Source organism: Nannobrachium achirus (assembly GCF_963921795.1).
Source record: "Nannobrachium achirus genome assembly, chromosome: 12".
NCBI classification, from domain to species: Eukaryota; Metazoa; Chordata; class Actinopteri; order Myctophiformes; family Myctophidae; genus Nannobrachium; species Nannobrachium achirus.
The window spans coordinates 38,191,532-38,217,216 of NC_137832.1; the positions used below are offsets into that span (position 1 = coordinate 38,191,532).

Sequence of the window (25,685 nt, forward strand, 5' to 3'; positions counted from 1 at the left end):
GATGTACGTCGCCAACCTGACGCCCTGCCGTCTCAGCGGGGCGATGGCTGCTTCGGTCACTTTCACGAAAACCCTCGGGCTCAGTGACAGACCGAAAGGGAGTACTGTATACTCGTACAGGCGACCCTCGAAGGCGAACCGAAGGAATTTCCTGTGTGGGGGATAAATCTGGACGTGCTGATAAGCATCCTTCAGATCCACTGAACAGTGGAAATCCCCTTGCCTGACCGACCGTAACATGGTGGGTACTGTTAGCATCCTGAAAACGTACTTCTTCAGGTACACGTTTAGTGCCTTTAGGTCCAGGATGGGACGTAGCCCCCCCCCCTTTTTGGGCACCAGGAAATAACGGCTCCAAAATCCCATGCGGGATTGGGTCCTGTCCAGCTCCACTATAGCACCCTTGCTTAGCAATGAGCTGATCTCTTCTCTCAAAAGACTTGCTTTTAAACCACGTGCTCTGGTATGAATAACCCTGCTCGAAAGCGGGGGTATGTCTGCGAACTGTAACCTGTAACCCCTGGTTATCGTTCGAAATACCCAATGGCTCGGGTTGCATAACTTCCACTGGCGCGCACAGCGTGCTAGCGTGTTTTGAGCGAGAGAAACCCCACCACTGTGCTTCCGTGACGGCGGAGCTTTTTGGCGGCCGGACCGGAAGTGGGGAACCTGCGTATCCGTATCCGGAACGACCGGATGCGGAGCGCAAGGGTTCAATAGGCCGCCTGGCGGAAACACCTTCTGGTTGTACCGCTTGACTAGCGGAGCTATTTTGCGGCGGGACCGGAAGTGGGGAACCTGCGTATCCGTATCCGGAACACCCGGATGCGGAGCGCAGGGGTTCAATAGGCCGCAAGGTGGGAACACCTTCCGATTGTACCGCTTGACTAGCGGAGCTCTTTTGCGGCCGGACCGGAAGCGGGGAGCTAGCGAATCCGTATCCGGTGAAACCGGAAGCGTTCGGTTTTGGCTCGATAGAGCGACAGGAAGAGCAAAGCGATTCGACTGATAAACAGACTCGCCCACAACTAAAGCATTCTCCCCTGACAGGAGAGGAACTTTTACGTTTAATACCTGCTCTAAGGCCTTTATGCTTGTCCCTTGACCCGGGCTCATAGTAGGCCGACAGAATTTCTGACTCAAGGTTAAATTCATAGCATCGCTCACGCGAGGGAAAATCCACTCGCGCGCATGAGGAACCATATAATTGTTTGACGTTAACATTACTGGTTGTTGATAAAACCTCTGACTGATTAAAGAGTCCTGACGGGACTCCATCATTCTTACAGGAGGCATGCATAAAGGATTCATATTGTCGACGCGAGGGATATCCCACTCGCGCGCTTGAGGAACCACATAATTGTTTGACATTAACATTACTGGTTTCTGATAAAACCTGTGATTGATTATCGAGTCCTGACAGGACTTCATCATTACTACAGGAGGCATGCACGATGGGGTCGTCTGTGCTAGTGCGAGAGAGTTGGACAGAGACAGACTTTGTTCTTTCAACATGTTTATTGCCGACACAGGAGGCATCAAAATTAACATTTTCATTTCCCCGACACGGGGTACCGAAAAACGCCCTCGTTTGGGGGGAGGGGGACCGAGAGACACCTCGGACCCCCGCCCCAGCACAATTCCCCTCTTCAGAGTGTCATTTGCGCTGTCCCCTACCGCGGCCACCGCGGTATGAAGACTGCTGCCTGCCATCCTTGGACGGGCGGCGCGGCTGAGCGCGCTCGGGAACCACAGCCTTGGTGCGGGGCCTGTCAGGCGCCCTGGCTGCAGAGGCTCCCCTGGAGGAAGACGAGTGCTTCTTAAAAGAAGCAGAGCGGCCCCTTTCCTTGGCGCGGGAGGAGCGGGACGTCCTCCTAGCTTGCTGCGGTTCATCCTGTGGCACTGTGGTGGACTCGACGATGTCCTTAGCCGCCTTGAAGAAGGTAACTCTACCCTGCAGCAGCTCCAAGCCCCCACCCATGAGGGTGGTGGGACTGTTCTCCATATTTATGAGAGACTTGTACATCTCCCCGCGAGGACCTAGAGGCTTCTCGCCCACGTCCCTCTTAGGCTCGAGGTCGACATAGTCGAGCCAGCGGGCTCTCTCAGACTGGAGGTTGTAGTCCATGGACCTGCCCATCCACTTAACCGCATGCCAATTGACCTTCAGCATGATGTCAAATAGAGTGTTCAGTTCAGCTGTGTGCTCCCCCGTGGGCAGACCTTTGACCAGGTCCTTGGTGGAAGCGAGCAAGAGCTGGATCAGATTTAGGTCCTTAGCGGCCAGAGCAGCGGACCGGTAGGCGTTACGAGCCCTGTCCGACTGCAGCTTGTCCTCCAGGACAGTGAACCCCGGCGGGTTGGTGCCGACGGGGCCAACAAACGGCCCGTTTTTAGCCGTGCCTACATCTTTGTACTGGGGTCTGACGGAACTCAGAAAAGATTGTGCCAACAGGTGGTCCAGGTTAGGGCAGGTGGACATGCCTGCCTCCGCACCGCCCACCAAATCCAGCACAGAGAAAGGCAGCTTCCTGGGGTCTTTATGTGTCTTCCATGAGGAATGGAGGGCCTTGGTGAAACCTTTCACCAGCGGCAGCCTGGAGAGGACATACGGGGCGGGAACCGAAGGCTCCTGCCCGGGCATTTCATCATCATCCTCTGCCTCTTCAGAGGGGAGAGGAGGTGGCAACTCCTCTCCAACTCTGGCCAGAGCTCTCATGTAGACTGTGAGATGATCCAGCATTTCTGCTGCAGAATCGACGTCCTCTGCTCCCGCTTCACTCGCTTGACTGGCGGGTGGAGGGGCAGTGGTGCCTGAGGAGGCCTGGGAGCTCCCTGCGGCGTCCAGTTGACGTGCTGGAGCCGCAGGGGCATTACCTTTCACAGTGACCGTGAGTCGAGAACCCTCGTCCTCGACGGAGTCCTCCTCCTCCTCGGCCGTGTATCCAGAGTATTCAGAACCAGAACCCTCGCTCTGACCGGAGCTCAGGTCCGACTCTCGCCTGTAGGTCTGGACTGTTTTGGTGATGCTCACGTCGAGGGGGACGTCCCCGACGGTCACATCCAAGCGTTTCTTTTTGGGCACCGCGCCCGAAGGGGAAAAGGCTACCGGAGATTTCGTCTGGGTGTTAGCCTTCTTGGTCGCCTTCTTAGCGGCGACTTCACCAGACCCGCCAGCTCCAGTGACAGTGGAGCTAGCTGCGGTCGGTTGCGCGGCAGGCGGTGTCTCATGTAGCACGGCGCCATCTTGACTTGGAATGGCGCGCTGGTTGTCAAGCGGATCTCCGGAAGGCAGCGCCGCACCTTGACCAACGGTGCGGGCCGCCTGGGGAAGGAAAGACTGGGCTGTGGGGTTGAGAGCAGTGGACCCACCTGGTGGAGCGCAGGCCCCGAGGCCTGCCCTGGCTAGGAAGAACCGGTGTATCAGTACATCGTGGTCGTAGGCCACGCAGCAGTCACAGAAAGGTCCTGCTCTCCCCTGAGGACTCAGTGCAGAGAAGGCGTGTGCAACGCCCATGCAGCCGACACAGAGATGGTGAAGATCCTGTCCGTCGATGAGTCCTGGACAGCCTGGACATTGCCTCGGCAGGAAGGCCAGAGGATCCATGGCGAAGCACTGTAGATAGAGTTAACCAGAAGCAGACGAGCTAACAAGCTAACGGCTAAGGCTAGGCCACGCTTGATTCGGGCAGGGCCTGAACAAGCGGTGAGCAGTGTAGCTAACGTTAACAATAGCAGACGAGCTAACAAGCTAACGGCTAATGCTATGCCACGCTTGCTTCGGCGGAGGCCTGAACAAGCAGTAATAATCCTTTGTTATAAAAGGAAATAACCGTCGATTTAGGACGGAACAAGAATAAGTATTCTTAAGTACGGGTTAATTCAACACTCGCCAGTGGGCGACTCCTAATGCCACCGCTTTAGGCTAATGCGCGAAGAATAATAATACAAAGGCTGAGTTTCAACTTATCTGAATGTGATATCGCAGAGAGTGAAAAGAGGATGTTACTTCCGCCTCCGGGGGCTTATATAGCCTGGAGGCGGGTCACTCCGGTTTGAGTGACAGGCCCTTCCTACCTACGTTAGTACGGGAGCTGAAGTAGTTTCTCTGAATGATCGCCAGGGGGCGTCATTACCCAAGTGGGAGGTCATCCTGGAATATTGACAGTAAACGTCACCTACATGTGGGTCTCATAAGGTGAATGTCAACTCTGTTGTCTCCCGGGATCGCTTTATTTTGTGTGTTTGTGTTTGTGTTTGCGTGTGTGTGAGCGCGCACGTGAGTATGCGTTTGCGTGCATGTGTGTATGTGTGTGCATGTCGCTTTCAGTTAGGCTCAGCTCTGAAAAGGCTAACAGCTTTTAGAGCTTTCAGATCAAGTCACCATTGAAGTTACGCTTGTTTCATTTATCCTTCAAGAGATGGAGAGGAAGAGAGGGAAGGGAGAACGAAAGGCAGGAATGAAGAAAGACAGATGGGGATGGATCGGCAAGTGTCTGTTGAAAGGACAAAACCTCACAAATCTCCTTTTCCATTTGTGTATGCGTGCGTTACTGGGGAGGTTTAAATACAGATTGATGTGTGTGTGTGTGTGTGTGTGTGTGTGTGTGTGTGTGTGTGTGTGTGTGTGTGTGTGTGTGTGTGTGTGTGTGTGTGTGTGTGTGTGTGTGTGTGTGTGTGTGTGTGTGTGTGTGTCTGATCCATGGTGTGGAGTACTCTGGATAAATCCTGTCTGTTGATGTTTCTTTGCATGCCCTTGACCACCTACTGTGAATCTTAATTCAATTCCTGGCCTGGAGATTTGCCTTTTTAGCAGTTTTCAGCATTTGTCTTTGCTGTGTGGTTTTTATGAGCTTTCGAACGTAATCCCCGTCAGGACCAACTGTTTGAGCACTTGGCCATCTTCTCCTTTCAGAGAATAAAGCAACACATACAACCCCAATACTTTGACAGTCAATACAAAGTACTTTCCTCACTGTTCTTTTATCTTGGAGAGTGTACAAATGTAATCAAATGAGCCCCTAGGTTTTTTATAGTTATCTTATATCCACACAGCACATTTCCATGCCAGATTGCCCACTATTTATTGTTTATCTCTGTTTTAAATCCTATAAATTAATCGTTTTTTCTTTTTCAAGTAGGGCAATAGATAAGGGACAACTTATTTTTACGTAGTCCATATGTAGATAACAATGTTGTTCTAAAAAGATTTATAATTATATGGAAAAGTTCTCCATAACTGCTGAGAAAGCAGCTGTCCTGGTATGAAAGATCATTAAATCACATGTGGAGAAGTTATTATTTTTTACAATTTTGGCCTATAAATGTACATTGTAACCGTAAAGGTCTCACATTCAAAACCAGATGTAGTTGCAATCTACTGTCTACTGTATATTGAAGATATGAGTATCCTGTTTATATGGAGCTGTGAGTTTACCAGGGTTGACTCGTTCCTCGTGTTTTGCACCACCTTATGAGAACCCCCACCTCCTCAGATGTGTAGATATATTCTGCTATTTAGTCATTGAAAATTTCCTGAAAATAGCGAAAATAGAAGAACTACAAACTCACAATGCGTCACACTGTTTTAACATTTTGAAAAAGAAAACGTATATTAAACGTATGTTATCTTCACTATACAGAATTATGCACACATCGCAAAGCCTTACATAATATTACACTCATCACAGCTAGTGCTGTGCTCCTCAAAACAATCGAACCCCTCACTCATTGCAACACCAGGGTCTCCCATGAAGTTAAGAATTAGACCTAATAAAACATGCTTAATGACTTAATGAAAATCAGATCAGTCTATGATAGCACTTCCCCTCTCTGCCATCTCCAAATTGAATGTCATTGTCCCCCCCCCCCCTTATATTTAGCTGTATCCTCTTATGAACATGCTGGGCTGGGCTTTTATGTGACATTTAGAAACAGTCGATAATTGGGCGTGCGTTTTGATTTGTTTCAGCGCATGAAAATGTCTGACAACCCAAGAGACAGATAATCAGTAGTGTGATGTTGTTGATGGGTTGTGCGCGAGCGTGCACGTGTCTCGGGTCACATTCAGCCTGACAAATGGGCCGTGGTGTGCAGATGAAAAGGGTCAGCACGATCAGGGAGCAATCTCTGAAAATTACAAATGCCCACATAAAGTGTGCACACACCCACGTACCATGCAGACACAGGCACGCACCCACACGCGCACACACAGAAGTAGTATTAGGTACACATAGCTACAAACACACATGCATATCGCTGTTGTCGGGTGGAAACCTTGTATGTCCATCATTAAAAAAATTATTTATAATAGTGAAAATAGCAGATCTACAAGCACTCGCACAGCCTCGCACCGCAAGGCGTTGTGTGCTTGTAGATTGGCTATTTTCACTAGTTTTGTGCAACAGTCTTATATGACGAGGAATGGCTTTAATTTACGGGGGGGGGGGACATGCAAATTTGAAACTTGGAGATACGAGGTTTCTGCCAGATAGTGACGATATGGATAAACAGACCCAGCACGTGCACGGAAATATCGAGGGTGGTCTCGGTCACAGCAGAGCTCTACTGGGGACGATAAACGTCAGTTCTCATCTCATCACCACATGACCCTCTGCGCTCGTTCTCGGTCCCCTTCTCTGCATCCATGGCTGGATGGACAAATAGAGAGCAAAGAGAGAGAGAGAGAGAGAAAGATTATGTTCTAAGGCTAAAATTAGCCTTGATTCGCCTCCTGTTTTGCAAGGACATAGAGGTGTTGGGCACGAAAGCGCGCATATTTCGCGCGCGCGTACGCACGCACGCACGCACACGCACGCACGCACGCACGCACGCACGCACGCACGCACGCACGCACGCACGCACGCACGCACGCACGCACGCACGCACGCACGCACGCACGCACGCACGCGCGCGCGCGCGCGCGCGCGCACGCACGCACGCACGCACGCACGCACGCACGCACGCACGCACGCACGCACGCACGCACGCACGCGCGCGCGCACGCACGCACGCACACACACAGACACATTCTTCCTGTCTCTTACTTTATTCACCGCCATGTACATGTGCTACTTTTCGTTAAAAACAACAACATACAATTGCACTTCACACTGTCAAAAGGATAAACACAAGAAAGCTTTACTGAAAAGAAATTGTGAATGAGGTGTGCGTGCGTGTGTGCGTGCGTGCGTGCGTGCGTGCGTGCGTGCGTGCGTGTGTGTGTGCGACAAGGGGGCTAGGCTTGCGGTGCCATGTCATTGGTCCGACGTCTCATTGTTCCGATGTCCCATTAGTCCGACGCTGGTGAATGCTAACCTGGTGACTGCTAACCTGGTGAATGCTAAACCTACCCTAACCCTAACCCTAACCAATGTAGGACTAATGAGATGTTTGACGTATGGGCAGTCCCCAAGCTTGCTGAGGGAGTTATTACAAACCGCATATTAAAATTCCTTTGTTGTTCGGTGGACGGTGGATGTCACAAATGTAACATGGCCATATACTGTATGGAGAGGTGGGTGTCACATGGTGTCACAAAAAGACGCGGCATGCAAACAAACACACCATACAACAATACAATTGTATGTTTTACTACTTTAGCAGTATAAAGTATGCAATAAAATAACAGCAATACCAATTCAAATAAAATCAAATACAATACATTTTCTAGAGAATGACTAGGATAATTTGTGCAGGGTGGTGATGAAAAACAATACTGGATCATAACAAACATTGCTGAAGAAACACAATATACTGTATATGTGTAATATACTAAATTAGTGAGGCTTAATAAATGATATAGTGAATTCTAACACTGGCTTTTTACCACGCCCACAACGATGCATCATAGCGTACATTATCTGTGAATCTGTCTGTGAACAAACTACTGTACTGTAACTTGGATGGTTGGATAACTTTTTTCATGAAACATGGTGGTAATGATCAGTAGGCTATAGGATGCCCCAACGGCTTGATTTACAGTTGGGTCAAAAAGTTAAGACAATCAATCAATCAATCAATCAATCAATCAATCAATCAATCAATCAAAGGTGTTGCATAGCAATCAAGTTGGTAGGCATGGTTTGACTCCCAAGGGGTGTTGGATTTAATAGTGTCTTGTGCTGAGGTCACTGTATCAGTTTTGTTAACTGTTAGTCAAGATCAAGCAACAAATAATGATTATCTCCTCCCTTGTCCTTTTTTTCCCCACATTCCTACACTCCCCCCCCCCCCCCCCCCGCCCCCTTCCTTCCCTTTCTCTACCACCTGTACCCTTTGCCCCACCTCTCCTGTACTCTTTTCTCTGTTCTCACCCTGTAGGAGATCACAGACTACGACCTGCAGGACTTGGTGTTGAAGTCCATCGGTCGGCTGACGCTGATACGCCAGACCTTCCCCATGCCGCAGAACACCACCCAGCGCTGCGTCAAACACAACCACAGGATCAACACCTCCCTCTGTGACCCCAAAAACCCCAAGGCTCAGCAGCTAGAGGTGAGCAGCAGGCTTGGCACAAGTATTATACATAATCGCCTAATCGCAACTATAGAAGGATAATCGCAATTATTTATCGTCATAATCGTTTCCATGTTGAAAGATTTTCATAATGTTTTCCAGAAATATCTGAAATGTCAGCTTTTAGATCTGCTTTCCGCTATGTTTTACTGTAAATACGTTTTTTATATATGTCAGTCATAGAGTAACGAAGTTTGATGTCCATTCTGAATTCCCATAGACTTCCCATAGATCGCATCATATGTGTCCCAATCTCCCCAGGAGCCAGTCATTGCAATTTTTTTCATTTTCATTTTTTCGTTTCATTTGAAAGCTGGGGATCATAGCTACAAAATGATATATTGGTTGTGGAGATTGACCCAACAGTTTTGAAGATATGGCTTATAGAATGATGCCATGCTGAAATAGTACTTTTGAGATATTCAAGTTTTAAATAAATTTCTAACCTGCAATGACCTGACTCCGCCACATGGGGAGCAATCTTCAATTCAATCTTCAATTCAAAGAAGCTTTATTGGCATGAGAACACAAACGTTTACACAGTGGTGGAAAAAGTACCAACATTTTATAATAAAGTAAAGTATCAATTCTGCAATGTAGAATCACTCTGTTACAAGTAAAAGTCCAGAATAAAAAATGTACTTGAGTAAAAGTACAAAAGTATTGGTATCCAAATGTACTTAAAGTACCAAAAGTAAAAGTACAAAATGTTTGAAAATAGCAGATCTACAAGCTCACAACGCGTCGCACCGCAATGCGTTGTGAGCTTGTAGATCGTCTATTTTCAAATAGCCTTGGTATAACATAGGGCTAAAGTGGTTTATGTATGTTTTAAACTTTAGTTATTGCTCTCTAAAAAGATAATGCCACAACAGCATCTCAAGCATTATTGGGCTAAATGTAAAGACGCTACAGTGCGCCAACCGTGAAGCAGTTTAACCAATTTGCTACATACGTCTACACAAACGGTCAGATTACAAAGATAAATTGCTTAGTGAAGGCTCACAGATGTCACCATAGGGTACGCTCCAGCAGAATGTCCCGTAATGATCGTATTATTTAATGAGGAGCATTTTAATCCGATCGGTCGTCGTTTCCTTAAAAAGGTATTAATGTATCTAAGTGCAGTACACCTCGCAACCGATGGGGTCGCATGGCTGAAAAACAACAGAAAATGGCATCTGATCGGATTAAAATGCAGTTTATTAAACAATACGAAAGATACGGGTAATTCTGCTTGAGCGTACCATACTGTGACATCTGTGAGACTTCAGTAAGCACGTTATCTTTGAAATATGAAGGTTTTTGTAGACGTACGTAGCAAATAGGATTAACTGCTCAACACGAGGTTGAAGTGAACCTATTACGTGTGCAACAGGGCTAACTGTGCTAAATGTAGCATAATCAGTGTTTGTGTAACTTCAGCCAGAAGGATTATTTGACCTGATAATAAAACACAATCTACAGGCTTAACCGCCTCGCGTTGTGAGCTTGTAGAAGAGAGCAACAATAGAGTTGGGTCACGTTTTATTTGTTTATAGCCTGCAGCTAGCGCTGCAGCTAGCGCTAGCTAACGCTAGCTAGCGTTAGCCGTTAGCCACTCATAGCCAGTCAACCAGAATAGTCTACTCTAAAGTCAACTTTCCGACGGCGAGTGAACGATTGCATTCCATCCATGTTTTCTTGGCTGTCAATTTATTGTCCAAAAAAACAAACACCCTGAACGTTAGAATTAGATAGTTTAGGACGACACTGATCTATTCAATGCTAAGCTAACTCAGTGACAAAGGAAGCTTCCGCACCGGAGCATACGTCACAGACGTCTCCAGGCCGCTCCAGGATCATTTCACCAGCGTAGAAGAAGAAACAGCGGAAGTCAAGAACGGCGGAAGAATAATAAATAATAATACACAAAATCATACATTACGTGGTTAATAATTGTTCATTTGGAACACACGTGGCATTAAATTAATGGGATAAATACTGTGGGTTGCTTCGCTAAGTAATGGAGTCCCGATATTACCGCATTTGGCTACAAACGGCTAACAAAGGCTGGCTAGTTAGCATTTTAGCTAATATAAACTGGGAGGACTAACAGAATTATGTACCGATCTCTCACATTAATTAAAAAAAGTCTTATTTACATGCAGAGTTAAGCTCTGGCGTTTAAGTGAAATGTAGCCTAGATATTATGAGATGCTGTTGTGGCATAAAAAAAAAAAGAGCAAAAAAAAAAAAAAAAATCATTTTGGCTACAGGGAATAATGACAGTCCCCGAGATGACTAGCTGCTGGGGGTGCTGGGACACATATAAGAACTGTGTTCCAAACATAAACAAATGATCTCAGCGGTTTGACTCATATGGATATGAAGAATCAACTGATGGTGAGAAAATGCTAATGTTACTGTCGCCGAATTAGTTACATTTTCACCAGAAACAGACTGTATCAAATATTAGTGACTGACTATCATAAACTGTATGTTTATTTTTGGACCACAATGCTTACACAGTATGAGACGATTTTAAGATGACTCAATGTTATTCTCCATAGAGAAATTACTTCCACAAACCGGGGGATGAGCGAGTGACGTCATGACTTCGTTACTCTATTTATTTATATATTTAAGGTAATTGTCATAATATCTGTCCTGTGCAATTACGAAGCCTAAAAGCCAAACATAAATGTTATTTTAGATCTATGTTCCAATGTTCAATGCAAAGAACACGATCGAACGAATCGTTCATTGCAATTATTTGAGTGACAATTAATCGTCAAGTAAAGTTGACCGTGACAGCCATAATAAGCAGCAGAAAACCCCACACATGAGCTGAAAGGACCCATCTATAGCAGAATATAACAATAACCACAGTGACCTTCTGAGGCATCTCCTATGTGTATCTGTCTGACTCGCTGTCTGAATATATGTAAGCACATGAGTCTGACCTTCCTAGAGAAGAAACTCTGTCACCTGAAACTCTTTCAAAGTCAATCGCTTTTCAACTTGTTCAAACACGGCTTGTGGGGTTTCTGTTTCATTGTTCTGAAATGTGTCCCTGTGCTGTATTTTACCACTTCACAGCATGTGTTTCATTTGAGTCCTCTTCTTCTGGAACGCTGTCAAACAGCATCCTTCGCTCTGTCCAGCATTCTAAGACAGCTCCCAGTGTTCCTGTAACATTCAATTACAATTACGTTCACGCATCTAGCAGGCATTTAGCATTTAAAGTGCAAAATTGTGACACGTACAATATCAGAGTAACACTGAACAAACAGGGTCACATAAACAAAAGAAAAAATTACCTAGCAAGTTTAAACAACAAGCTATCAAATGAACAGTTCTCGCCAATCAAGGTGCTTCTAATATATATTTTTTCGCGAAATTAAATGGAGCAGAGCCTTAATCATTATCATCGGTAACACCTGTTCCCGTGATCATGCTCCCATGTTCATGCATGCTTCCTGCTCCCATGTTCATGCATGCAGCCGCTCTCATGGTTGTCTCTCTGGATGCTCAGCTCGCACACTTGAAGACAATTTCATCATCCTACCTTGTCAGCTGCAGTTAGCTTACATGAGTCACCTTCTTTCATTTACCTATCAAATTAATCTGATGATTCATTTAGCACTCATCTAAAGATCATATTTATACATGATAGCTAGATCGTTTCTGACACAACAACAATGCACATGCACAACAACTTGCCTGCCACAGTTTGATCAGAATATGATACAATACAGTTGTTGTTGTTGTGCGTTATTAAATTCTGTACATGGACAAAGACGAGTGCAGAGTGAATATCAAAACATACCACAGAAAGTCCGGAGGCCGACCTTGTCATTCAATAAAGCCAGAGAAATGATAGCCAACCATGCTAGAATGGAAGAAATCTAACATTTTACTTTCTCTTCTCTTGTATACTGTATATGACATATTCTATTGATACAGGCTCTGAGACAGTATAGAAAAGTACTCAGTTATGTGAATGCTGATGATTGCAACTTTTGGCTGCTTTCTGCCAGCGACAATGTGCGCTCCGAAAAAGCTGCTGGTGAGAACAGTCACGCCGCAAACCCACGTGAAAAGTAACGTGCATCTGCAATGTCTATGTGTTGAGTTCGAGGCATTACATTGCAAATCTCTTTATGTCATTTTGGCTGCCATGAAAAAGGTCTATTATGTCCCGGCTCCCTTATGTATCCCAAACACATGGTAGTTCCATTAGAAGACAAATCTAAAATGGACTTGTCATAGTGCATATTCGTTGGAGGCAACACAATTCATCAACAATATCATCACGGAAAAGACAGACTGTCACTTTTTTGTTTTTTCTTCCTTCCCTTCCCTCTCTCAGGCTCTCTTCACTTATTTGATTTTGGTGGATGCGTCCCCCGGGGCAGCAATATGTATACAATTCTTATCTGTTTGAGTGTGCGTGCATCAACCGTACCTCAAAGATACCAGGGGAAGCAAGAGGAGGAGAAAATGCACTCTTATTCATGTGCCAGGACAGAATGAAATCAAATTAAAGTGCTGTTGATTTATGTGGATGCAGAGGTGGCCTGGAGGGACATATCTGATGAAAGCTGAAAAGTAATGTGTGGAAATAGAAATAATGGCCTTGATGGTTTTGGCATTCCTAAGAGTGCTGGCCTTTATTTTGGCTATAATGACATCAATTTGTTAAGGAATGTGTCCAAACTATTATATCTGGCACATATAAGTATATAGATTATCACATTCATCATTGTCTGGGTGCGGTTGCCCAGGCATGGTTGCATCAGTCCTTACCTAGAGCTTGGCTTGGGTTTGATATGATGGCCCTCTGTTGGATAATGAGGGAAATAACTAATGTTGGGAGATCATTCATTTATCACATCCCTGTGGCCTTATTTATTCACAAAGACAATGAGAAAATAGCATTTGATCAAAACTAATGAAATAAATAGATACGGTCATTGATGAACTGCCACAGCAGACAAAATGATGTCCCACTGGAATTGTGTGAGTGTATGTTGAGGGAGCTGGCTGTAGGGTTGAATATCAAACTGGTTTGATTTTCAAACACAACTCAAATTGTAAAGAGAAATTGCATTCGAGTGTGCAACATTGAAGTGTGTGGGAAAAAAATGCACCATTCCTTTACAGCAGGTATCTGTCTTTCAGCTTGTGTTGAACCAAAAATACAACTGGTATTTCAGTGCCTTCTCAATCACAGCATACATACAGTACAGTCTTTGTATTGACACATACATACGTTTCATTTTATAGTGGATTTAAAATCTAAATAAATGCATACCTATTCTTGAGCTGAAAAGATCCAATAAATCGGCATGGCAGAGAAGCTCCATATGGAACCCATGCTCCGGACCGAGTTATTACAGTTGGAAGCAATCTAAAAAGCCTTTTTTGGAAATACAGAAGGTTTTAGGCCAGTGAATGTCAAAATTGTGGAACCCCGAGACAAAGTTGAACGATCGCAATGTAAGCAACAGATGTCGTACCCATTCAGCCATCATTCCATCAATCTTCATCAGCTTATCCAGAGTCGGGTCGCTGGGGTAACAATTCCAGCAGAGAATCCCAGACTTCCCTTTCATGCCACATTAGCTACATCAAACTGGGGGATCCTGAGGCATTCCAAGGCCGGCATGGAGTTCCCTCTGGTCCTTGGTCTGCCCTGTAGCCTGCGCTCAGCACCCCGAGGACCTCCCTAGGGAGACCCCCAGGAAGCATCTGTACTAGATGCCCTAACCATCTTAACTTGTTCCTTTCATGTAATTGAGTCTCTCTTTCTCTTTCCTGGGTGACTGAACTTCTGAAATGGCCTATCGTTTCCCTCGAAATCATGAATCCAAATCAGTTTATTTTACACAGTCCATGAGTCCAACAACACACGCTTGCGATCTGCAGCACTACAATATGCTTAGCATACACGAAGAAGCTCACTACAGCCTGAGAGTTCTCTTTACTTTCTCTAGTCTCTCTCTACTTTGTCCAGCCAGCCCTGTTTTATTTTTTATTTTTTTTGCTTTCTGCACCAGCGTCTTTCTTTAGCTCCTAAAGGAAGAGGCTGGGAAAATCCTTCCCTCATACAAGCTTTCTGGCAGGAAGTTCTCGTGTCGATACCAATGACCATCCTCCTCCTCACACGTGGTAGTACCCCCCCCATACAGAGGTTTCTTGGTAATGTGTTCAGTACCACACATAGCATTCTGGTGGAGCACCCATCCCAGGACTTCTGGGCTTACATCAGTGTCCACCTCTTCAACCGTGAAGGAGAAACGGACTCCATGTAGCAGAAAAGAAAGTGATCATGATGTGTAGGGGGAGGTTAGATTTCCAGACACTGGTCATGCCATTAAGAGCTATCCATTTCAGCACTTTCTTCACTTTAAGAAAGAAGAAGGTTTGCTAACATGTTTTTTTATTTGAATGAATATTCAAACGTCAATTTGGCCAATGCTGATAGCTCTGGTGGCTGAGAGTACGGCAGGTGTTGCTGTTGGGCCTCACACTTGTTGATATACAGCCGTTCTCTGAACCATCCGTCGTGGTTGTTATCTGCCCAGCTTCGCCTCTTTTTTACTGAATCAATTCTAGTGTCTCCTCAGCCGTGAATTCTATCTCACCATCCACAGCAACAGTGTTTGGTTGCTGATTATATTGTGTGTCTGGCAGTCACAGTGACAGTTCAGCGTGCAGTTGCACTTAACCACATGAAGCCTGGCATCCAATTCCGGTCATGTTGTGATATGTGAACATTCTGCAAAAATAGACGATTATTTGGCAAAAATAGAAGATCGCAGGAAAAATGCAAACTCTATAAGCTTGCAACGCTTTATGAGCTTGTAGATCTGCTATTTTTGCTATTTAACATACAACAGAGTATGGTAGGGTGGTTGTGCTTGTCCTGACTCGCAGCTAGACATGAGACAGTTATCAGGCCTATTAGGGCTAATATAGCCAGTGGTGGAAAGTAAGTAAGAACAACTTTAAGCTACTTTTACTTTACTTTCCACTTTTCTACATGGCAAATTAGTGTTTTACTCCACTTGATCATGTGCACATTGAACTTGGCTTGCGCATCAGCAAGGACTTGAAGGAATGCAGTGCCCGGCAGCGAGTCATACAGATATGTGGTTGTCCAGAACCGCCGATCCGACCAATATGCCCATACAGTAGGCCTATATGGGCATGCTAATATACAGGGTATGGGCATATCCTAATGACATCAGGGATCTTCATATATGGGTATAAAAGGACACACTGGGTAGACAGACATACTGTATAGATATCACCATATATGGGCACAAAAGGGACAGGGGGGTACATCGTGTACTCTGACAAGGCCCTCGATACTATGACTTGGACATATTGCTTGGATTGGTGGTGCGATGTAGGTCCACTAAGCGGACAGAACTCTAGATGTGAGGGCTGCCAAACCTCTAGTTGAGCGGTGCTAACCGCTCCTTCATCTGGCTTTGTGTGTATGTATGTCTGTATGTTCCGCACAGTTTGGCATTGGCCAACCTTCAGGGGACATTTAGAGCATGTATATAAAGGCACCGCTCACTTCACACTGGGTGTGATTTTTAAATAATCGGAGTACTTCTTCCACCACTAAATATAGCTTATCACCCTGTCTGTCCTTTAATCTCTCCCCTCACCCAGAGCGAATAAAGGCTGGGTTTGTGATAAATAGAAAGCATGCTTGAAATACATTTATAAATGGAAAGCCCTCGAGGGAAAAGTATTTGTTTGAACCAATTTGAGCAATTTTAAACAAATATAATGATTGACTGAAAAATATAATTAATGCCATTAATGGAAAAATGGTTGTGTCATGCATGTTCATGCATGACATAATGTATACTGTAGTTACTTGCGCAAGCAGAGCGCGCAAGTACTACGATCGGCTGGATATGTATGTATGTATGTATGTATGTATGTATGTATGTATGTATGTATGTATGTATGTATTTACAGTATGTATTTACAGTATGTATGTTGGTGTCCTCTCTTTTTTATCACCGTAGCTAGGGGTGAGATGCCATGGGCTCGCTATGCAGCTCCCCGCTCTTGTGATCCACAATCGTTTGCATCGCGGGGAAGCTCAGCCGTTCGCGAAAACTTCTTACCTTTTGTGAACATCTCATCTGTTTACTTCTCAAGAGTGGAAGAAAAACGAAGCAGTGTGTTGTTTTGCCAAAGCTGCATGCATAGCGGAGGGAGAGTTCCGAAAGTGTCTATGATTGTAAAGTAAAGTATGTAATATGTAAAGTTATTTTATATAAAAAAAGACATTAATTGAAACACATTAATTGAAACTACTCAGTCGGTGCCATATTTAAAGTGGGATGACCTCTTATATTGCCGGTTCGCCAACAAAGGGTTAAAAAAATAGTGTGCACGCTGGTGCACACATTCGTGCACAGATCATGCACTATGCATGTGCATGCTTTTCACAGCTTTCAAACAAAAAAATCCGCTTGGAAATCCGTTCAGGCATTCAGGAGAAAGGAGCCCTTATGTTTTCTTCAAATGTAAACAAACATGGCTGCCATGTTTGAAAGATGGGGTTGGTATGGGGGTTAAACATGCAATTTCGCGATCGCGATCATGCCTAGTACACTGTTGGAGGTCCAACTTTTTTTTTTTTCAAAAATTTTTTTTTCAAAAGTTTTTTTTTTTTTTTATTATTATTTTTTTTTAAAGACATTCAGAAGACGTCTGGCAGGGAGGTCCATAGTGAAAAAGACGTTTTAAAGACGTTTTTATCATAGAAACTTCTTTTTTGGCAGGGTATGAGTTAACAATGTAACTAAATAATAAGAAATATAATTAGGCTACATAAAAAATGTTGTGATGTTGAATACAGTATTTCAACTAGCACCGCGCGGCAGGCATGCGTGCACACATGCGCGTGCACGCGCGCGCGTACGTGATGTGCACGTGACGTCATGAATTTAGAGGGGCACCGCTTCTAAAATCCATATCACACCACTGACTGTAGCCCAATCAGGGACCAGCATCTCTGGCAACGTCATCATTAACAGCCAATGAGTGACCAGCATTCCTGGTGATGCCACTGGTGATGTCAGCAGAGTTTGGTATATAAGAGCATTCCTGGTAATGTCTTCATTAACAGCCAATGAGGCCAGCAGGGCACACCTCATGGTGAGCTCTGCTGGCGCACAAACTTGTGCAAGTTGGCACCTCGAGTGCAGTTCTAGTAATTATTGTAAGCTCGTTGAAAGGCGAGACCAGTATGTTATACCAAAACTTTATAGGTCAAGTTTATTCTCCTCAAAAATCACCAGCAACAAGTGTGACCTGATATAAATAACAACAAGACGTGGGCTTCAGACCAGTATGTTATATCAGTATGTTATACCAAAACTTTATAGACCAAGGACATTCTCCCCCCCAAAAAAATGTACCGACAGTACAAAGGCAGGGCCTTTGGCCAATGAGGAGCAGCCAAATGGTAGATCTTTGTGCCCATACATGGTGTTCCATGCAAGCCCACACTGTTTCGTAGGAACAGTATATATTACATGTACTGTATGTGTGTGTGTGTATGTGTGCGTGTGTGTCTAAGGATATGATGACTGACAGAAATCAGTCAAGGTCAAGGCTTTCCATGAGAGAGTAGAGGCGTTTAAAACGCTTAGTGTGTGTGTGCGCGCGTGCGTGCGAGAGAGGGAGGGACGGACGGACGGATGGACGGATGGAGTAAACGTAGATCAGTTCAAAGAGTGGACCAGAAGAAGCCTAATTTCACACTGCACTGAAGCACATCAACACTCTCTCTAACACGCACGCACGCACGCACGCACGCACGCACGCACACACACACACACACACACACACACACACACACACACGCATATGCAATGGTTGCTTAGGTTGCAAAATTCTCTGTACAGTACATTCAAGGTCCCTTGGAAGAAGAGTCTTTCTTTCTTTCTTTCTTTCTTTCTTTCTTTCTTTCTTTCTTTCTTTCTTTCTTTCTCCTCCAAAGATGATGAGGTGTGGGGGTGTTGGGAGAAAGAAATCACTGCTGTCGGTCAGCAACCTTATATCTCATTTCAACCATTTTTCTTTTTTTTTAAGTTTATACAAGAGCTTCTGGTTGATCAGCTATTTTTGTGTTTTAAATTTAAAATAATAATAAAAAGGAACAGTTTTGGAAGGTTTCCATGCAGGGGCCATGTGGAGGGGGCAGAGAGCAAGGGGATGAGAGCAGATGCCACTCAGCCTTACTTCAGGCCTCCAGTAATTGTGCATTGTTTATGTAGATTGGTGAGAGTGCACACTAATGTAATTGCTACTGTCTCTCACATAGTGGCTGCTGCAGCCATCAGCATGTGTGTGTGTGTGTGTGTGTGTGTGTGTGTGTGTGTGTGTGTGTGTGTGTGTGTGTGTGTGTGTGTGTGTGTGTGTGTGTGTGTGTGTGTGTGTGTGTGTGTGTGTGTGTGTGTGTCATCTGTGCTTCAGTAATAGTACTATCTAGTATTTTGTTAATTTCATCCATACACATATACAGTGAGACACTGGCATTGTGCCATCTCTTATCTATCGTAAAATATTTATTGTACTTTAATAATTGTGTTCAGCTTCATTGAGCTCTGTTCTGAAGTCATTTTTACAATGAGCTGGTTGCATCCCTTGTCGATATCAAATAGAGATCTGTCCGAATCTCAACATTCAGAATGAGTTTGAGAATACAATATCATTGTGTGAGCTATTTGTTGCACAATGATGTACAACATAAACTGTATGGCTTAGGTGGTTAAGGTGCATGTTGGATTCTGGGTGCTTGTGTGAAATCAGAGACCACACACACATTGTTGTAAGCTCCCTGCATCGGAAACTGAAATATCCTCTGAAACATTAAATCAAATTAATACCAATATGCTATGAGTAGGTCCATACTGCAGGGGTTCTCAAACCTTTTTAGGCCATGACCCCCAAAATAAACATATCTGAACTGGGGACCCCCACCCTGACAAGCACTTAAATTTATTCTGACTCTGTTCCACAGATAAATATTTTATTGCGTTGCGAGGCGTTGTGAGCATGTAGATCTGCTATTTTCACAATGTTCGCCTCTTGCTTACTTAATATTTGACAATTTGGCCAGCTTGGTATTAAAACGTCTTGAAAGTCTTTAAATTGTCACTTTATAAATGTGCAGATACCCTGTATTCACATATACTGTGTTGGTTTGTTTACCATTGAGTGAGGGAAAGAATTCAAATTACATTAATCATCATCTGTGGACCCCACAAAATAATGTGGGGACCCCACTTGGGGTCCCAACCCCAAGTTTGAGAACCACTGCTCTAGAAGATGGCTCAATTAGTGAATGGTTCAGCACCACCACTTATGGACAGCGACAGGCCTTGCGAGAGACGAGAGCAAATTAAGACTCCGAAGTACAGTGAAACTTTCTTTAAACTCTAAATAGCAGACAAAGATAGATGCTGGCCTGCAACATTTCAATGTATATTCAAAGATAAAGAAGACATGGCTCCATTGGCTCTTACAGTGAGGGGTAAGGCAAAAACGACAGAGCAAGAAAAAGAGAAAGTGACGTTTGTTTGTCGTAGTTTTTTTCCCCCCGCCCCTCCAGAAATCATTTGAAAAACCTTTTGGGGGGAAAAGGCTTAACACTACATTCACATCAACTTAACAACTATACCATCAACCTGGCAGTTTCTTTAACTGCCACAAGCAACAAAGCAAACTTTGTTACAACTCCATTAGGGGTAACAAAATAAAACCAACTACATGACACAAACCCATTCCATTTCCAACCCCATCCCATTTCAGCCCACTGGGCAGAGTCCAGTGTGAAGGTACTGTTGATTACACTGTCACTCCACCTGGCCTCCATCAAGGAGTGGACCTCAAAGGAAAAGATTAGAAAATAAAACCATGTGCAAAAGTAGTACAGTAAATATACATAACAAATAAAGTCAAATGTTTCACTGCATCAGCCTTTTTTTTTCTGTTGCAAATACTTAAATCAATAATGGAACGTAATAATAATAATAATTGTATTAAAAGATCTAAGATTTGTACGCCGTTATGTGGCTTTACCTGTCAGTTTAGGAAGCAGATGCTTGCTGTTATTATTATTGTTCATACACTGGATTCGTCTGCCGAATAAATCTTTTCATATTAAATCATAGAGTGTGTATATCTGAATCCTGAAGAATCTGTTATGAATGTTCAGCTGTCTTAGCGATGATACACGGTGACCTTTGTTCCTAAATGGCCACGTCAGTCGAGCTACTGTGACTATTATTTAGTGAGTGCGTGTCTGCTCGCATACAAGCACGCACGCATACATGCATGCGCGCAAGCTAGCACAGAAACCTGAAAGCTGTTGGACTAATGGCCTCTCCGTCCTATTCATTACATTGTTTGTTTTCTGTGTCTAAGTGTGTGCGTGTGTGTGTGTATGTGTGGGTGTGAGGGTGGTGTGGGTGTGTGAATGAGTGTGCGGTAGGCTATTAGTCATGTGTGTTTGTCACTCTATTTATTATCCTCTCATTAACATGGAGACAACAGGCTCAGTAAATCACACATTAATCGATCACATACTGAATCCCCCCCTCCCCCCATTTTCAGATACAGTGGCACCGAGAGTCTATCAATTCCTTTAATGAATGTCAGGCTAAAAAACGTTGTATACTCTCTGTGTGCGCGCGTGTTTGTGTGTGGTGCACGTGCGAGTGCGCAAGCACGCACGCAGCCTCTAGTCCATGTGCTGTGCATGGTCAAGTTTGTGGTTATATATATTATTTGTAAGTGATTGACCTTCCACACGCGCACGCAGGTGCACAGAACATAAAAGAGGGTAATTTTTGCCTAGCCTGGGGGATAATTATATGAACATTAACGCCGCTACAGGGACGAACCATCTCACTGTGAGGAGAGGTGAGAAAGAGGGCAGTCATGTCATAGAAGTGGGTGAGCAGAGTGTGGAATTGACAGCCTGCTTGCTTGCTATAGGGTTGTTGTTTTTCCTCTTTGATTAAAAGCCCTGATGGGAAGTGTGAGGCAACAATGGACAAGGAGCAAAGGTCATATGGCTTTCATAGTCTGCAAGCAAGAGGAGCGTGTAAGCATCACGCTCCGTCCTCCCACGCAGAGAGGCTGGCATCCCAGTATGGAGGTGTGATATCCAGCTTAGCCATCCTACTTACTGCTGCTCTTGAGTTAACAAATACAGTATACACATTATACAATATTGCTGCTTTCTTAACCACATTAACACCCGTGTCCCTAAAACAGAAGCAAATATTAAATTGCTATTTTTTGTTAGTTTTGCCTAATGTCAAACTATAACACCAAGTCATTTCCAAAGCTGATGACAGTTCTAAACCGTGATAGTGTATCAACTATTTAAAATAACTCGGACATGAAGTGTTCTCAATTGATATTCATCCATGCTGTGACTGGTTTTGACACGACTGTGACTGATATACTGGGCTGGTAAAACTCAATTACTCTATGAGTTGGTAGTTATTTAAGAGTTGGTGCCATAGTTTTGCACTTTTTCTGTTTTGTATGTGTCTCTGGACCCCCAGGTGTAGTTATAATATGCAAATTTGCCTTCCCTGTGTATTTTTGGTTACTTCCTGAAAGCAAAGTCAAAAGAGTCAAAAGGCCCAACTGAAAAACACTGAGTTAAAGGAGCATGAAACACAAAATCACTTTTTCTATAAATATATATTATATAAATGAGTCACTTGTGATAGGGAGCAGTGATATGGTTCAATTTGCCCATAGGCTTGGGGATTCAGAGCTTTCTGCTGTCTCTGTAGCTATTTCTGTGTACTTCCAGTTTCTAGGTCAAAAAGAAATATTTCGCGCCACTCATTAAATATTAGCTATCATTGTTCTGTGGTGTAATGTGACGTAGGCATATCTAATTAATATTAACGTTTGTTTTACAGAGTTGTATCAAGGGGGGGCGTGGTTTCACTGTATGCTTGTTTCAGCCAGAGAGAAGAGCAGGCTCTGTCAACAGACAGTTACACTTTGTGGTGCCTGTGTTATTTTCTGTGTAGTGTAGTGTGTGTGTGTGGGTACGTGCGTGCGTGTCGTGACAGTGCACGCACACACACAACGTCCACACGCGAAAACACGCAACAAGTGCCCACTGCTGACAGCTTCGGTCTGTCTCTCTCAGATAGAACACGCATTACTCCGCCCCCTCCCCCCACAACGGCAGATAACCACGCCTACATTTTAGAAGTGAAGTAATTTTGGAAGTAAGTACTACATGCTTCCAAAAATGTTTCCAATTTTGTAGATAATATTTGACTTGTTCATTTTCAATACATTTTATTTAAAAAATATATCCTGCGGCAGTTTATTTTATGAATCTCTGCCTTTCACCTTGAGATCATGCAGGCATAGGTGTCTGGCAACTCTTTCATCACTGTTAAATCCAATTGGATCAATGCCCTCTGTTTAGATATCAATAAAAAAATATGACTCTGCTGATGAAGTAATTTTGGAAGTAAGTACTACATGCTTCCAAAAATGTTTCCAATTTTGTAGATAATATTTGACTTGTTCATTTTCAATACATTTTATTTAAAAAAAAATTATGTAATTTAGTAGAAAAGTACATCATCTTGGGACACCATCTTGGAATTGGCAATACATAATTTACTTATCTGATGAACCGTTCATTGAACCCTAAAAGCTACGGTTAGACACCAAAAACTGAATAGTAATTGAGAATTCATATTTAAATCTCTCAGTAGCCATCTAGGACACCATCTTGAAAATGACTCCTTTCCGGAAGTTACATTATATATATTTTTTTTTTATGTATGTCTTGGCCATCTGTCTTGGCCATATATGGATCTGTTAGTGTGGTATGTTGCCGATAAGGCCACCATATATATTTTTAGTACTATATTTAGCATTTAGTCCATGGGGCAGGCAGCAATAGTAACATAATCCATTTTGTACACCCAGAGGTCCTTTTTGAAATTAATGTGAATTTGAAAACGGAAAGCGTGTGTGTGTGTGTGTGTGTGCGCGCGTGTGTGCGCGCGTGTGTGCGCTGCGCGCGCATGTTTGCGTGGGTCACCTCTGCATGCTGTCCACACTCCGCACAGACAGCACTACTGCTGCAGAGCGAGTCTGTACAGATAATGAAATGCCATCAATTATACTGTAGAACGGTTCATTAAATTTCCTTTAATTTTTTGGTATTTAGTTGAGACAGAAAAGCTTCAGACGCAGCACTGCATTGTTGTTATGAATTCAAATAAATTCACATGACAACAATCACTCTTCACTTGTGATTGGAATAGGTGTAGCTACTGGAAAAGTACACACACGCTTTTACACATAATTATGTAACCTTGTGATGCTGATTCTGATAACTGCCCTTCACACATGCTATGCACACATAGTATACTAATGGTACATTGCATTTAGTGCCTTTATAATATACAAAGCATTGTTACAATGTGTGCTACATGCACCCGTTCACACATACTGTACATTCACACACGGGAGCTAAGGTACCAAATTTGGGAGTAGTTGTTTCAGTTATTTCCTCAAGGACACTTTGACACAATGCCAGGAGGAACCAGCGAGCGAATTAGTAACCTTCTAGTTCTCAGTTCGATCTTGTACTTTTATTGATTCTCCCGTTCTACCTCCTGAGCCACTGCCGCCCCACTAATATTAACATAATAATGAATAATTATATAGCCTACACAGGCACGTGGTCTCCTTGTTAACAATCATAGATGTACTTGATAGGCTCTCACACTGCAATCACTAAATGGTAAATAATGAATAAATAGAAATAGAGGCTGAAACACAGCCAAAAGGGCACCCACATACGAGGCCGTATAGGCTGGGTGCTGGACTAAAAGACAGGCTCTTCTTCAGACCTTTCAGGTCTGAGGAGTTACTGAGTAAACTATATCTTTGGGAGCAGCAATTTGTTGTGAGGACTCTTTTCTCTTATAAATAAATATATATAAATAAAATAATACAATTAAGAAGGGCTTTTATTTGGGCTTTCATTTGAAACAATTAAAGGAAGCTGTTGTGTAAATGCTACTGGTATGATGTCAACAATCAATGTCAGTATTTTCGATTAGGTTCTACATGCTACACATGGGGTGGATAAATAGGCACAAGGTGCCAATCTACAGTATGAGGCTGTACCTGCCACCACTATAGACACACCAGAACTGGAAGGGGGAGATCTACTTGCACAATTGGAAAAATAGTCAGGACCAGTAGCTTTGCTTTTTTCTTTAATCCCATAATGACTTTTACAGTTTGTGGCCTTTAGTCTGTTCCTTACACATGTAGTGTAGCTGTAAGGTTGTGAATGGTTGTCCTGTTCAGTATATCGCCATTACACAAGTCTAGAACCTCTGCTGTACAAAAGTTTACTAGGGTTACTGTAAAGACCGCTGTGATTGTCTATGATTCCTGATTTCATTTTCGTTTTTGTTTCTACTCTCTGCAGATTACCAACCGCTACATCTATGATACTGTGCTGCTATTGGCCAATACCTTCCACAGGAAGTTGGAGGACAGGAAGTGGCACAGCATGGCAAGCCTGACCTGCATCAGGAAGAACTCCAAGCCTTGGCAAGGAGGCAAGAGCATGCTCGAGCATGTTAAAAAGGTACAGAAACTCGCACATGCATGCTTTGCACACACACACACCAACATGCACATGCAAAGGCAAATGCTGGATACTATTTTACCTGAACAAAAAGTTTCTTTGTGTCTTTTTGTGCTCTGTGAGCTTCATCAAAGTTTCACACTTTTAAGAATGTTGCGGGGGTAATGAGCATGTTCCAGGAGAAAGTTGACTTTTGGTACAAGAGCGGATCCTGCGGCAGTTTATTTTATGAATCTCTGCCTTTCACCTTGAGATCAGGCATAGGTGTCTGGCAACTCTTTCATCACTGTTAAATCCAATTGGATCAATGCCCTCTGTTTAGATATCAATAAAAAAATATGACTCTGCGGATGGCAGTTTTGACTGAATGATGAAGCCAAGTGAAATGCTAATTTAGGATTAGTGTCAGGCGATAATAAATCTGCAGCATTGGCTTGCATATCTATCTCTGTTTTTCACCTTGAGATCATGT

The 25,685-nt window shown here is 43.8% G+C and overlaps 1 protein-coding gene across 1 annotated transcript in view; it reads left to right on the forward strand.

The window, feature by feature from the left end:
• Positions 1 to 25,685, forward strand: part of grid2 (glutamate receptor, ionotropic, delta 2) — a gene marked incomplete at both ends in the record, with an annotated part of 824,583 nt that overhangs the window by 563,917 nt on the left and 234,981 nt on the right. Inside the window, 2 exons of the mRNA XM_080739349.1 lie at positions 8,323 to 8,496; positions 25,052 to 25,213. Of these exons, the coding sequence (XP_080595475.1) occupies positions 8,323 to 8,496; positions 25,052 to 25,213 (336 nt within the window). The remainder of the gene's footprint in view (positions 1 to 8,322; positions 8,497 to 25,051; positions 25,214 to 25,685) is intronic.